Source organism: Thamnophis sirtalis, unplaced genomic scaffold (genome assembly GCF_051295495.1).
Source record: "Thamnophis sirtalis isolate CommonGarterSnake01/CBP01778 unplaced genomic scaffold, rThaSir2_p1.2 scaffold_3, whole genome shotgun sequence".
NCBI classification, from domain to species: Eukaryota; Metazoa; Chordata; class Lepidosauria; order Squamata; family Natricidae; genus Thamnophis; species Thamnophis sirtalis.
This window is the reverse complement of record NW_028261383.1, coordinates 9,534,277-9,550,227: the sequence shown is the minus strand read 5'-3', so window position 1 is coordinate 9,550,227 and position 15,951 is coordinate 9,534,277. Positions and strand designations below refer to the sequence as shown.

Here is a 15,951-nt window from a genome sequence, read left to right as displayed (position 1 = left end):
TGAGATTTGAACTGCCAATTTACAGGCAGCCTGCAATACTGCACTCTAACCACTGCACCACCATGGCTCACTGTGCCACCGCAGATCAATCACTGATAGTTCAAACTCCCTTCTAAATAAGAGAATCTCAGTTTTGGATTGAATTCCTAAAGGCCTATGGGGCTGGACTTCAACCCAACCTCCCCGATGCAACCATGGCTTCGTCATTAAGTGAGGAATATTATTGGGGATCTAGGGAAGGAAACCTTTTATCTCTTACTTTATAGCTCTGGAATACTGCCTGGATTCCTGTCCTGTACTGCAGGAGCAAAAGACGCATTTAAAAAGAAAGAACAAAGCACCAAAATTATAAAACAATTCTGGAGACTGGTCCTTAAAAGAATGAAAACCAAGAGATCTTTATTCAGGAAATTACATGATGACAGCAAAATTGAGTTTGCCAATCGGTGGTTTAAAACCGGCATGTGTTTTTGTCATCCCTAGAGATGAGGACGGCAGAAGACTAAATAAAAGAGAACAGAAAGTTTTGACAGTCCTTGTAATTAATGTCCAATGACAGAGATTTAACAGATGAACAGAGTTGGAAGGGACCTTGTAGGTCATCTAGTCCAACCCCCTGCCCAAGGAGGAGATCCTACACTATTTTTGACAAATGGCAATCCAATCTCTTCTTGAAAGTCTCAAGTGATGAAGCTCCCACAACTTCTGAAGACAAGCTGTTCCATAGGTGAGATTGTTCTGTCAGAAAATTTCTTTCTAGGTTGAATCTCTCCTTGATCAGTTTCTATCTATTATTCCTTGTCTGGCCTTTGGGTGTCTTGGAAAATAGCTTGACCTCCTCCTCTCTGTGGCAGCCCTCAAATACTGGAACATTGCTATCATGTCTCTCCTAGACCTTCTCTTCCCTAAACATACCAAGTACTTGCAACCATTCATCATGTTTTAGCCTTAAGTCCCCTAATCATCTTGGGTGCTCTTCTCTGCACTTTTCCTAGAGTCTCAACATCTTTATTATAATATGGTGACCAAAACTGGATGCAGTACTCTAGGTGTGGTCTTACTAAGGCTTTATAGAGTGGTATTAGTACCTCACTTAATCTTGATTGTATCTCTCTGTTAATGCAGCTTAGGCATTGACTAAACTGCCGCTGCTTTTTTTGGCTCCCACTGCACACTGCTGGCTCATATTTAACTGGTTGTCCACTAAGACTCCAAGATCCCTCTCACAGTTACTGCCTGGTTTCACCTAGTTTATATGTGTACTTTTGGTTTTTCTTGCCTAAATGTAAGATTTCACTTTTCTCTACATTGAATTTCATTTTGTTAGATAGGGTTCAAGTCTGTCAAGATCCAACCGGATTTTGCGCCTACCTTCTAGGGTGTAAATGGAGCTAAATAGATGTAAATAGAGCTATAAAAAGAGCAAAATCAAGGGACAAAGACATTGTTATGTCACTATGTTAAGTGCTTATTTTAAGTGGCCAATAAATTGAGAGATGCAAAATGCGAAAGGTTCCAAGGTGCATATTTTAAGAAAGACTAGTTGAGTAGACTCTATAACAAATGCTCCACATTGCTCAAGAACTCAGTTGTATTTATTCTCCATTCTCTTCAGAATCCCGATTCCATCTTCTCTCCCTTTCATTCCCTAACATTTCATTTTCCCACAGTAATAAATATAGCTCAGGACCATAGAGTCCAAAAGTTTCAACAATTTGTTTATACCGTTCTACTCTTTTTCTTTTTATGCGTTTCCCTCAAGTGAATTTTTCTATGCTCATAAAGGGATTGATGTTGAGTAAATCCCTTTCCACACACCGGACAGATGTATGATTTTTTCCCAGTGTGGATCCTTTGATGGGAAGTGAGGGAACTTGACACAGTGAAACATCTTCCACACTCCGCGCATTTATAGGGTTTCTCCCCAGTGTGGATTCTGTTATGTTCAGTAAAATGATGTTTTTCACTAAAGGTCTTTCCACATTCCTTGCATGCATACGGTTTCTCCCCAGTGTGAATCCTTTTATGGGAAGGGAGGTGTTTTGCTGAACGGAAACTTTTTCCGCATTCCGTGCATTTATATGGTTTCTCCCCGGTGTGGATTCGGTTATGTACAATATATTGACATTTTTGCCTGAAACTCTTCGCGCAGTTCTTGCATTCATAGGGTTTCTCGCCAGTGTGGATCATTTTATGGGCAGCAAGAGAACTTGAAGCTCTGAAACTCTTCCCACACTCTGGACATTTATATGGTTTTTCCCCAGTATGGATCCTTTTATGGGAAGTGAGGCAACTTGAATTAGTGAAGCGTTTCCCACAGTCCATGCATTTATACGGTTTCTCTCCGGTGTGGTTTCGGTTATGTACAGTGTACTGATATTTTTGACTGAAGGTCTTTCCACACTTGGGACATTCGTAGGGTTTCTCGCCTGTGTGAATCTTATTATGGGATGTGAGGCTTTGTGCAAAACGGAAGCTCTTTCCACACTCCTTGCATTCGTAGGGTTTTTCTCCTGTGTGGATCCTTTTATGGGAAGTGAGATAACTCGAATTCCTGAAGCTCTTTCCACACTCCAGGCATTTATACGGTTTTTCTCCTTGTATTCTCTGAGGCAACATAACGGAGGTGGTCTTTCTGGAACGTTTTCCATGTTCGTTTTGTTTCCCTGCAGTGTGGCTTTTGCAGCAGTCGCATAATTCTGATTCATCTGCGGGTATTTTTCCACACTCCGGCCAAGCCTCTGTTTCTGGGTGATGGTACTCACTCAAGAAGTCATTGACATCTACATGTGGTAAAGTAGAGCATTTTCCCAGCTCCCCCTTTAACTGTTTCTCCTCAGAACTTTGCTTTCCAAAAAATGTCTTGGCATCGTTCATCTTATCTTTTGGCAATGGTGCTGCTGCTTCATGGCTGGAACCCAGCATCTCCCATTCATCCTCTGCTCGGAACAGAAAAAGAAAAGAAAAGAAAGAAAAGTTATTACAAACTGAGGAGCAAACGGGATCAACCGTCATTGTTGCATCTTTCAAAAACATAATCAAAAAAGCACAACAAAGAATGTTCTTTCTGCACCAGCTCAGGAAGCTCAAACTTCCCAAGGAGCTGCTAATACAGTTCTACAGAGGAATTATTCAGTCTGTCATCTGCACCTCCATAACTGTCTGGTTTGTTTCTGCAACCCAACAAGTTTCAAGTTTCAAGTTTAATTTTATTTATAGGTCGCCCAATCCCGGGCGGCTTACAGAGAGGGGAAAGAAAGGAAAACAAAAGAAAATAAAAAATAAAATAGACAAGTTAAAAAACAACATAGATACATTCATTTCAGTCGGGGCTGGACCTCAACAATGAGGTCAACAGCCCCAGGCCTGCCGGAATAGCCAGGTCTTGACAGCTTTTCTGAAGGCCATGAGAGTGGGTGAGGTCTGGATTTCTGGGGGTAGTTTTTTCCAAAGGGTCGGGGCAGCCACAGAGAAGGCTCTCGTTCGGGGAGCCGCCAGCCGACATTGTCTGGCTGACGGCGTCTGAAGGAGGCCCACCCTGTAGGATCTTACCGGCCATTGGGAGGAGTGTGGCAGTAGGCGGTCTTGCAGGTATGCTGGTCCTAAGCCATGCAGGGCCAACACCTTGAATTGCGTCTGGAGACCAATAGGTAGCCAGTGCAGCTCGCGGAGGATAGGTGTGACATGGGTGTACCTAGGTACACCCAATATCACTCGCGCTGCTGCATTCTGGACTAGTTGCAGTCTCCGAACGCTTTTCGAGGGTAGCCCCATGTAGAGCGCGTTGCAGTAATCCAGCCTTGAGGTGACTAGGGCATGAGTGACGGTCTGGAGTGCCTCCCAATCCAAGTAGGGCCGCAATTGATGCACCAGGCGAACCTGGGCAAAGGCTCCCCTGGTCACAGCCAACAGATGGTGTTCCAGTGTCAACTGTGAATCCAGGAGGACCCCCAAATTGCGTGCCCTCTCTGAGGGGTGTAAGTTTTCGCCCCCCAGGATCAAGGATGAATTATTTGGGCTGTCCTTTGGGGGGAACATCCATAGCCACTCGGTCTTGACGGGATTGAGCATGAGTTTGTTTACCCCCATCCAGATCCTAACAGCCTCCAGGCACTGGCACATCACGTCCGCCGCTAAACTGAGCTGGCAGGGGGCAGAGAGATGTAATTGTGTATCATCAGCATACTGATGATACTTAGCCCCGTGCTGTCGAATGATCTCGCCCAGCAGTTTCATGTAGATATTAAATAGGAGGGGTGACAAGACCGAACCCTGCGGCACCCCATATTTAAGGGGCCTAGGGGTCGACCTCTGTTGCCCGACCAACACCGACTGCGACCTGCCAGAGAGGTAAGAGGAGAACCCCCGTAGAACGGTGCCTCCCACTCCCACCTCCTCTAACCGTCGCAGAAGGATACCATGGTCGATGGTATCGAAAGCCGCTGAGAGGTCAAGAAGCACCAGGATAGAGGAATGTCCTCTATCCCTGGCCCACCAGAGATCATCGGTCAGTGCGACCAAAGCGGTTTCTGTGCTGTATCCAGGCCTGAAGCCAGACTGAAAGGAGTCTAGATAATCTGCTTCATTCAAGGTCCGTCAGAGTTGAAGCGCCACCACCTTCTCAAAAACCTTTCCCAGAAAAGGAATGTTGGAGACAGGACGATAGTTCTTAAAAATAGTTGGGTCCAGAGAAGGCTTCTTAAGGAGGGGCCTTACCACCGCTTCCTTAAGTGGCTGTGGGAAAGACCCTTCCTCTAAAGATGCATTCGTAATCATCTGGAGCCAGCCTCGTGTTACCTCCCTGCTGGTCGAGACCAGCCAGGAGGGCACGGGTCCAATAAACAGGTGGAGGCACTCATCGCTCCCATCGCCTTGTCCACTTCCTCAGGGGTGACAAACTCGAACTCATCCCAGCAAATCTGATAAGACCCTCCCTCGGCATCTTAGCTGGTGCTGCCCAAGTAGAGTCCAGGTCCGCCCGAATCTGAGTGATTTTAACTGATAGAAACTGAACAAACTCCTCAGCTCTTCCCTGCAGTGGTTCCCCCATCTCCTCACCTTTTAGGAGGGAGCGGGTCACCCTAAACAGGGTGGCTGGGCAGGATTCCGCGGATGCAATAAGAGCGGAAAAATATGTACATTTTGCCGCCCGTATCGCCACTAAGTAAGTCCTAATAAAGGCTCTTAAGAGTGTTCGGTCAGATTTGGAGTTACTGGCCCTCCAGCGTCGCTCTAGGCGTCTCTTTTGGTGCTACATGTCCCGGAGTTCCTCGATGAACCAAGGTGTCCTCCTGGATCCACTGCCGCGGAGAGGCCGCAAAGGCGCAATCCGATCCAGAGCCTCAGCCACTGCAACATTCCAGGCCGCGACTAAGGCCTCTGTCGGGTTGTGGGCAAAGGAGTCAGGTATCCCTCCAAGCTCCTTCTGAAATCCTTCCGGATCCATCAGGCGCCCATCATATCTGTCCCTCCCATTTGTAACCGAAATGATCCAACCCTCCCCTGTCGCCGTAGACCCCCACCCACCACCCATGGCCCCCATTCTTCCCGACAGGCCGCGCTCAGCATTCATACCAGGTGAGTCTGGGACCCCATCCACTTCTGCATCTACACTCAGTGGAGGGGGCTTCAGGTCGCCCACCCGATCCTATCATACATAACACACAGCCACTCTCCTCATACACCCCCACAACAATAGTTAAAATACAGAGTAATAATATAAAAGGTTAATCAAATATAAAAGTTAATTCATACAACATTCCCTCAACAATCAAGATAAGCGCAGTTCTTGACCCGCAAAGCGGTTGGCGCAAATTTAAAATAGGTGAAGTTGGTAAAAGTTTGAGGGGGGGGCTCCATGCTATTGATCTTCTCCCCTGTGGAATCCAGAAAAGTACATGAAGTCTGAGAGTCTAAAATGGCTGAGGGGGTTGACGCCAGTTGGGGAGGGGGGGAGCAGGCTTCCTGTCCACGTTCTCCTCGTCCCCTGTCCTCTCCTTCTACAGAGGTTGTATAACACGGGATCAAACGTAGAACTATCAGCGTGGCCAGAGGTCTCCATGGCCGCGGCAACAGTTAGGATGGTAAGCAGAGAAATCCCTGAGGACGAAGGCGGGGGCGGCCAGAGGGCAAGGGCGACTGGAGAACACACCGCCCAACAGGCAAGCCCAGGTCGCCCAAAAAGGCAAGCCCAAGATGATAGCGGGTGGCAGGGGCAGACAGCAGCGGGGAGCCGGCTTTGATGTTTAAAGAAGCCAGGTTCACAGCAGCCGGAGTATGGACAAAGGAAACGAAAGTCCGCAGACACAGACTTCAGAGGATAATCAGAACTGCAGAAAAACCAATTACTGCCAACCTGCCTTCCATTGAGGACCTGTACACTGCATGAGTCAAAAAGAAGGCTATGAAAATATTTACAGACCCTTTGCATCAGGGACATAAATTGTTTCAACTTCTACCCTCAAAACAATGCTATAGAGCACTGCACACCAAGACAACTAGACACAAGAACATTTCCCCCCCGAATGCCATCACTCCGCCAAACAAATAATTCCCTCACCACTGTCAAACCATTCACTAAGGCTGCATTACTATTGCTATTAATCTTCTCATTGTTCTTATCACCCATCTCCTCCCGCTTTTGACTGCAGGACTGTAACTTTGTTGCTTGTATCCTTACGATTTATATTGATATTGATTGTTTCCTGGTTGCTTATTTGTACCTATGACTATCATTAAATGTTGTACCTTATGATTCTTGAAGAATGTATCTTATCTTTTTATGTATACTGAGAACATATGCACCAAAGACAAATTCCTTGTGTGTCCAATCACACTTGGCCAATAAAGAATTCTATTCTATTCTATTCTATTCTATTCTATTCTATTCTATTCTATTCTATTCTATTGCCCCCCGTTCACTCAGGTCTTTTTTTTAGCTCTTTAGGTGATTCTTCTGCCTGTGTCTTATCAGGGTATGTTCCAAACACGAGGCCAGGCCTGGTATCAGGTTGATATAAGATCTGACATTGGGGCCTGTCTTGTCCTCCATGCTGCAGAACGAAAACCGGAGGTTTTTTTGGATAAGATCATTTAAAGGGCTCCTTGGTGTTCTCTGAGCTTGGGTGTTTTATTTGCAGACATTTCATTACCCAGATGGTTGGGGGCAAGAGGCTGACTCTGTAAACCGCTTAGAGAGGACTGTAAAAGCACTGTGAAGCGGTATATAAGTCTAAGTGCTATTGCTACCCAACCTAAATAACATCATTTGAATGCTAGCAAGGAGTGGGGTTTGCTCTCACTCTTCACTGACACTGATGATGTTACCTAGTTTGAGTAATGAGACGTCTGCAAGAAACAAGCAAGCTCAGAGAACACCAAGGAGCCCTCATTTCAACCGTGAACTACAAATATTCTCCTTTATTAAGATAATTTGGACTTTTGTGATGGGGCACCATCAGGTCTACTGACTATGGAGATTCTCAGTCATCCAGATCATGGTTGCTTTTTCAAAAGGCAACTGGACTCCCCATCCTGTCAGAGCTGAAGAAGCTTCTTGGATGAGAAGTGAAATATCTTCAAAGAAAAACCTCGGAGTTTTGATTAGTTTGGGGTTGTCACTTGAAACGCTGACAGAAGCTTCTTCAGTTCTGACTGAATGGTAGAGAATGGAAGGATTTGGAAGGAATGGGATGGAAGATAAATCCTTCCATGCTCCACCATTCAGTCAGAATCGAAGAAGCTTCTTGGCTGAGAAGCAAAACATCTTCAAGGAAAAACAAAGAAAGTCCAGTTGCCTTTTGGAAAAAAAGCACCTTGGGGACACGTGGTTAGAAATGTTTTTAATATGAAACTGCTGACGGCATTTAATCACAAAACTCTCTGACTGGGGAGCAAACCAACTTACTTACCCAGTGAGGCTACATTCCTATAGTTTTCCATCATGACTTCCCAATGCAGTGCTTTTTGGTCCGGATCCAGCACAGACCACTCCTCCTCGGAGAAATACACCGCAACCTCCTTGAAGGACACAAGACCCTCCTTAACAAGGAAACAAAGAAACCAAATAGGGTCAATAAGGTTTTGTCAGGTCTATTCCATTATGTACACATCCCCAAGTCAAAGATATACACTAAGTTACATGACTGTGCTTGGTAAGATTCCAAGGTACAGGTGAAGAAATAGATAGGCTTTGAATGAAGAAATAGTTCAGGCAAGTTTAATCAACTTGATTGACAAGACTTTTGGTAAGACTTTCAGTGCCTTTCAGTGAAAGTAATCCTAGTTTCCTTATGAATCTATCTATTTCTCTATCTCTCCATCTCATTTCTATCCATCCATCCAATCTATGTCTGTCTCTATCTACCTATCATCCATCCATCCACTATCATATCTATCTCTGTCTCTTTCATCTACTCATCCATCCATCCAATCTATCCAATCTATGTCTGTCTCTATTTACCTATCATCCATCCATCTATCATCATCTGTCTGTCTCTATCATTTACCTATTATCCATCCATCATATTTATGTATGACCCTATCTACCTATCATCCATCCATCATTCTATCTGTCTGTCTCTATCATCTACCTATCATCCATCCATCCTATCTCTCTCTCTCTCTGTCTCTATCATCTACCTATCATCCATCCATCCATCCATCCATCCATCCATCCATCCATCCATCCATCCATCCATCCATCCAATCTATCTCTGTCTGTCTCTATTATCTACCTGTCATCCATCATATCTATCTGTCTATCTCTATCATCTATCTATCATCCATCCATGCATCCATGCATCCATCATCTCTCTCCCCCACCCTCTCTCCCTCCCTCTCTTCCATCTCTTATTTTTGACTGAGCCATTGGCTGAGCTGAAGATGAGAAAGCAGAGAAAAATTTCTGGGATTGAAGGAAATTTTACAAAGCATGATAGTTCGACCTCCAAATCCAGACACAAATCAGAGGATTAGAAATTACTTTGCAAGATAAAAGTGCATTGGTCTCATGCATGACCATTTTTATTTAAGAGTTGTTGTTTTTTTTTTAAAAAAACAACTAGCTACCCTCATTGGATTTTAATCTTCTCCTTTATCTTTTCATCTGAGGTTTTTATTTTCCTTTCACAGGTTATACAGGCTTTTAAAAATTGGCATTGCACTAAATGAGCATTTATGCATTTTTGACCAACCTTGCACAATTCTGAGTCGAAGAATTACGAAAAGAATAGTTGCAGTTTAGCACTTGCTATCATTATATTCTTATCTTTTGAAGTTAGTGTGTGTAAAGTAATAGTAGCAATGGATGGAAACTAATCAAGGAGAGAAGCAATCTAGAACCAAGGAGAAATTTTCCTGACAGTTAGAACAATTAATCAGAGGAACAACTTCCCTCCAGAATGCTCAAACACTAGAAGTTTTTAAGAAGAGATTGGATAACAATTTGTCTGAAGTGGTATAGGGCTTTCTTCCTAAGCAAGGGATTGGACTAGAAGACCTCCAGGGTCCCTTCCAACTCTGTTATTCTAATTCTAAAGTAGAGAAAGTAACTAGAAGAAGTGGAATTAGATACTGGCCTTAAAATAAAGATTTCTTAATACTGTGTGAACTCAAGGTTGAATTTACAACTGTAACCCAACAACAGACTTTAGAGGGGCCTAAGCTGACGGAGATAAATGTGAATCTTCTATTCCCCATACTATGTCGCTCAGGAATATCAAAATATCCAAGTCAGAACAAGAAAGATTTATAGAATCATAAAATACCTGAATTGGAAGGGGCATTGGAGGTCTTCCAGTCCAATCCTCTGCTTGAGCAGGAGTTCCACTGATTAATTGTTCTCACTGTCAGGAAATTTCTCCTTAATTCTTGGATATCTCTTAATAATTTTCCATCTGTTACTTCTTGCCTGCCTTTAGGTGCTCTGGAGAATAGTACAACCCCCTCTTCTCTATTGCAGTGCCTCAATTATTGGAAGACTGCTATCATGTCATCAGTAATCTTGCTGTTCGCTAGACTAGACACACCTAGTTCCCACAACCTAATGACCTTTATTGCTCTTTCTGCACTTTTTTAGAGTATGGAAGGAGAGAGTGCTCTGTATATTACCATGACTTCCTGAAGGAAAGGGAGAATATGAATCTAATGAATGAATTTTCTCCTCTTACTTGAGCTGGAGATCCAACCACTGTTTCAGTTGCACCATATAGAGCAGACAACTCCATCTGTGTTTTCCCTGTGAGGAAAAACCAGAATTTTAAAAAAGCATTATTAACAACACAGGAAGACATGATTTATGGAAGAGGATAGAGCTTGGAACTTTCTGGAGAACGGAGGACCTACGATTACCTCCCAAAATATCTTGACTTGGATCTGCCAGAGAAGTGCTCCTCAGAATCAGCTCCTGAAGGGGATTTGATGGATTCCTGCTTCCCTCAGGATCTCTGATATCCATTGTGAAGAACTTGAACTAAGAGACGGGAGAAAAGACGAATTAGTGGACATCACACAACACAAAGTGGATTCTTGAAAACCCTCCAGAGTTCAACAGTGAAAAGTAAGCAAGGAATGCCTATTTTCTAAAATAAGTAACAAAACAATATCCTACAAGAATTAGTGAAACATCTCCACACATTATGAGTGCCAGAAATCTCTGGTAGGGAGGGGTGAAAAAGTCAACCATATTCTTTATTCCATTCAACCCATTCTAGGTCCCAAGCAGGGGTGAAATTCAGCAGGTTCTCACAGGTTCGGAGAACTGGCAAATACCACCTCTGGCTGACCCCAGAGTGGGGTGGGAATGGAGATTTTGCAGTATCCTTCACCCAGGATTGGAGTGGGAATGGGGATTCTGCAATATCCTTTTCCTGGAGGGGGGAGGAATGGTGATTTTGCAGTATCCTTCCCCTGTTGTGGGGATGGAATGGGGATTTTGCAGTATCCTTCCCCTGGAGTGGGGAGGGAATGGGGATTTTGCAGTATCCTTCCCCTGGAGTGGGGAGGGAATGGGGATTTTGCAGTATCCTTCCCCTGGAGTGGGGAGAGAATGGGGATTTTGCAGTATCCTTCACCTGCCACACCCACCAAGTCAAGCCACAGAACCAGTAGTGAAAAAATAATTTCACCACTTTTCCCATGGTCTCTGGAAGATCTCTCACCTGCTCCTTCTGCTCTTCCGCCTGGAAAAGGCCTTCCACCAGGGTCACCGCCTGGGAGCTAGTCTCTACTCCACACTCCCGCACCCACTTCTCCATCTTCAGGGGCAAAAGAGCCAGGAACTGCTCCAGAACAACCAGGTCCAACATCTGGGCTTTGGTGTGCTTCTCTGCTTTGAACCATTGAGTAGAAAAGTCATGGAGTCGGCTGCAAAGTCCTCGGGGATCTTCAGAAGCCTGGTATTGGATGTTCCTGAAGTTCCAGGACCGAGCTTCTGAAGGGACAATAGTTGTCTTCTCCAGGATCTTCTGCCCAGTTCTTGGCCAGACTTCCCTGCAGTTCCCAGGCTGAACAGTAGAATGACCTCTTCCAGTTCCCTCACTCGCTGTCTCCATTCTCTCCATTCTCTCTTTCTTTCTCTCTGTCCTATAATGCAATACCAAATGGGTCCAAGGAATCTTGTGGCTCTCCAAAACAATTCAAAGGACAGTTTCTGCTGCTGCAGCTCTGTTGATAATTGGACATTCAGCCCTCTTCGGCCAATAGGTAATTTTATCTGTACGTGAAGAGAACAAATGGCTTCCAGTTTGTGCATCTAAGATGGAAAAGAAAAGAAATTCAGAACAGAACAACAGAGTTGGAAGGGACTTTGGAAGTCTTCTAATCCAATACCTTGCTGAAGCAGGAGACCCTTATACCACTTCAAATAAGTGTTTGTCCAATTTTTTCTTTAAAATGTCCAGTGTTAAAGCACTCACTTATGGAGGCAAGTCATTCTACTGATTAATTGTTCTGTTAGGAAACTGAAGGACAGATAAGGCAGGCTATATAAGAAATATCATCTAATAAAACATTTTAGTAATGATGGTAGTGACAGATTTTATTTTCCTGGGCTCCAAGATCACTGCAGAGGGGAACTGTAGCCAAAAAATTAAAAGACTCTTGCTCCTGGGGAAAAAAGCTATGGCAAGTCCAGACAGCATACTAAAAAGCAGAGACAGCACCCTGCCAACAAAAGTGCCTGTAGTCAAGGCTATGGTTTTCCCAGTTGCAATGTATGGCTATGAAAGTTGGGCTGTGAGAAAGGTTGAGCGTAAAAGAATGGAGGCCTTTGAACTCTGGTGCTGGAGAAGACTCCTGCGAGTCCCTTGGATTGCAAGGAAATCAAAGCGGTCAGTCGTAGAGGAGATCAACCCTGACTGCTCTTTAGAAGGCCAGATCCTGAAGATGAAGCATAAATCCTTTGGCCACCAAATGAGAAGGAAGGACTCACTGGAGAAGAGCCTAATGCTGGGAAAGATTGAGGGCAAAAGAAGAAAGGGACGACAGAGATTGAGGTGGCTGGATGGAGTCAATAGACGTGAGCTTAAATGGACTCCAGAGGATGGCAGAGGACAGGAAAGCCTGGAGGAACTTTTTCCATGGGGTCAAGATGGGTCTGACATGACTTCACAACTAACAATTATTGTATTAGTCTCTAACCATCCCTATTCCTAAACTTTCGCTAATGAATGCTCCATGAATGATCTAATACACATTCTATGTGCTAAAGGCCATCTCTATTCCCACTCTTTGTGACTTTTATCAGCTTCCACAATTCCTCCACAATTCCAGGCTTCCTAGTTTTCTTTGAAGTCTATGCCATAACCTTGCTTTGTTTTGGCAGACAGCCCTTCAGTACTAACACGTCACCTGATCTTAACTTTATCCGAAGAATTAGAAAGGGGTGGATTTAACCACTGAGCAATATTAATCCCCATGGAAGGAAATATTTTTCTGACCAGATATGGCAGCAGTCACCAACTGGTGGCCCGTGAGAACATTTTAGTGGTCCACAGAAAAACTATTTGCATTTTTTATATTGCACTAAATACTATTTATCTTTTTTTAAAATTGTATTGGTGGTCCACGGGATTTAAAATAATGAATTTAGTGATCCCTGAGGTCCGAAAGGTTGGTGATCCCTGGGAAATGGGATTGCAATGGCATTGAGCAGATATGTTGTGTGAGTGTTTGGGACAAGTGGTTGAAAAATACTTCCATCAAAGACTTGGAATGCTGAATAGATGTATTTGGAGCATTTCCTATTTTCTCTCTCTCTCTCTCTCTCTCTTTTCACAAGGGCTTGCTTTTTTTAACCAAACCTACATTCACCTCCCTGCAGAATCTACACAATGGGTCAAACCCCAAACAAATGAGCAAACCATGAAACAGTTCTAGGCTGCATAAACAGAGGGATAGAAGTGTTAATACCGCTTTATAATGCCTTGGTAAGGCCACCCTTGGAATACTGCATTCAGTTTTGGTCGCCATGATGTAGAAAAGACGTGGAGACTCTAAGAAAAGGCAGAGAAGAGCAACAAAGATGATTAGGGGACTGGAGGCTAAAACATATAAAGAACGGTTGCAGGAACTGGGTATGTCCAGTTTAATAAAAAGAAGGACTAGGGGAGACATGATAGCAGTGTTCCAATATCTCAGGGGTTGCCACAAAGAAGAGGAAATCAAATTATTCTCCAAAGCACCTGAGGGTAGAACAAGAAGCAATGGGTGGAAACTGATCAAGGAGAGAAGCAACTTAGATCTGAGGAGAAATTTCCTGACAGTTAGAACAATTAATCAGTGGAACAATTGGCCTCCAGAAGTTGTGAATGCCTCAACACTGGAAGTCTTTAAGAAGATGTTGGGTAGGTATTTGTCTGAAACAGTATAGGGTTTCCTGCCTAGGCAAGGGGTTGGACTAGAAGACCTCCAAGGTCCCTTCCAACTCTGCTATTGTATTGTAACGAAAGGAAAAGACATGATCCTGGCTTAGGATGCTCCATTTCCCTTTTTTAAAGATTTATGAGCCTAGCCATACCCTTACACTTAGACAGGTTTGTACAACATGCTGAACCCTCATGAGTCAGGCAACAGTAGGAGCCAGGTTCATCCACCAGACTACCTGGAGATGCTGTCCTGCTTCATTCCCCCTCCTAAGACAGGCTGAACTGTGAAGGATCCGGCTCTCTTTGAGCCTCAACCAGCACCAAGTGCGAATCAGGACATCTCCTGCTTGAGATTAACAAGGTAGATCTTCCCTCTCCCTTCACTCTGGCTGTTCCCAGAAAACGGGGTGGGAAGGACTTCCCCAGCCCCTACTTGTTTCCTGGAAATCCCGGGGCTCTTCGGGGGGGGGGGAGAGAACATGTCTGGTCTGGTCTTCTGCTTCTCCACCCCACCCACCCACCCCGCCTGTTGTTTGCATGGAAAGGAGCAGCTGGGGAACATGGGATTTGGACTCTCCCACTGAACTTGGATGAGGACTTGGCATATGTCTCTCCTTCCTCCAGGGTGAGAACCCTCCGCTTCCCTTTGCATGGGAACAGATCATCCCTCTCTCCTTCACCTCCCTTAGGGCCACATCTGGCTGTCTCCCCTGCAAGACTTTCCCCGCGTCATTTTTTTTTTTACCTGCAGCAACGCTCAGAGTGATGGAGAAAGAGTGCAGTGTCCTAGAGAGGCAACGCTTTGTGATGTCATTCCCTTTTCTCCTCCTCCTCTGGAAAGCCGGCTGCCCCCAATGTGTTCCCTCGGTTTGGCAGCGGTAGCCCTCTGGTGGAAGCCGTGTGCAATAGCACGTGCACAGGCAAAGAGGGGAGAAAGGTTGCATTTTCCAGGCGGGCAGAAGGGAAGCAGCTGTCATGTCCTCTCCAAAGGCGTTTTTTTTTTTAATTGGTTTTCTCTACAAGAAAGTGATTATAAATATATATTATCCTTTACATTATGTACCATATATTATATACATTATATTATAATTATACTATAAAAAGGTAAAGGTTCCTCTCGCACATATGTGCTAGTCGTTCCTGACTCTAGGGGGTGGTGCCCATCTGTTTCAAAGCTGAAGAGCCAGTGCTGTCTGAAGACGTCTCCGTGGTCATGTGGCCGGCATGAATAAACGCCAAAGGCACATGGAATGTTGTTACCTTTCCACCAAAACTGGTGCCAATTTTTCTACTTGCATTTTTTACTTGCTTTCGAGTTCCTAGGTTGGCAGAAGCTGGGACAAGTAACGGGATCTCACTCTGTTACGCTAGGGATTCGAACCACTGAACTGCCAACCTCTCATCAATAAGCTCAGCATCTTAGCCACTGAGCCATAGCATCCCTTATATATATTATATACATTATAATTATACTATACTATCTATTCTATTCTAAACAAATAATTCCCTCAACATTTTCTAACTATTTACTAAGTCTGCATTACTATTACTATTAATCTTCTCATCGATCCTATTACCCATCTCCTCCCACTTGTGACTGTATGACTATAACTTTGTTGCTTGTATCTTTATGACTTATATTGTTTCCTAGTATGATTTGATTGCTTACTTGCATTAAGTGTTGTACTTTATAATTCATTATGAATGTATTTTTTTCTTTTATGTACACTGAGAGCATGTGCACCAAAGGCAAATTCCTTGTGTGTCCAATCACACTTGGCCAATAAAGAATCCTATTCTATTCTATTAATTCTTCTTCCATTCCCATTGTTCTGTTGTCCTGTCCTACTCTATTCTTATTCTTCTATTCCTATTCCTGTACTAAGACTGTATTAATATTATTCTTCTCTTCCTTCCTAGTGTCTATCTCTCCTATACTATATAGACTCCTATGACTATAAACATGTTGCTTGTATCTTTCAACTTATATTGTTTTATTTGTTTCCTAGTATGAATGGATAGCTTATTAGTAACCTGGACTATCACTAAATGTTATATCTTTTTATTCTTGATGAATGTATTTTAT

General features: G+C 43.9%; 1 protein-coding gene across 1 annotated transcript; it reads right to left on the bottom strand.

Moving 5' to 3' along the window:
• Positions 1 to 373: 373 nt before the first annotated feature.
• On the bottom strand, positions 374 to 14,695 carry LOC106556530 (zinc finger protein 18-like). The gene is made up of 6 exons (XM_087708325.1): positions 14,611 to 14,695; positions 11,160 to 11,752; positions 10,351 to 10,471; positions 10,170 to 10,237; positions 7,911 to 8,040; positions 374 to 2,939 (listed from the first exon to the last, which is right to left on the bottom strand). Exons 2-6 carry the CDS (start codon positions 11,559 to 11,561, stop codon positions 1,720 to 1,722), a joined length of 1,941 nt encoding a protein of 646 aa, XP_087564451.1. The 5' UTR covers positions 11,562 to 11,752; positions 14,611 to 14,695; the 3' UTR covers positions 374 to 1,719.
• Positions 14,696 to 15,951: the final 1,256 nt, after the last annotated feature.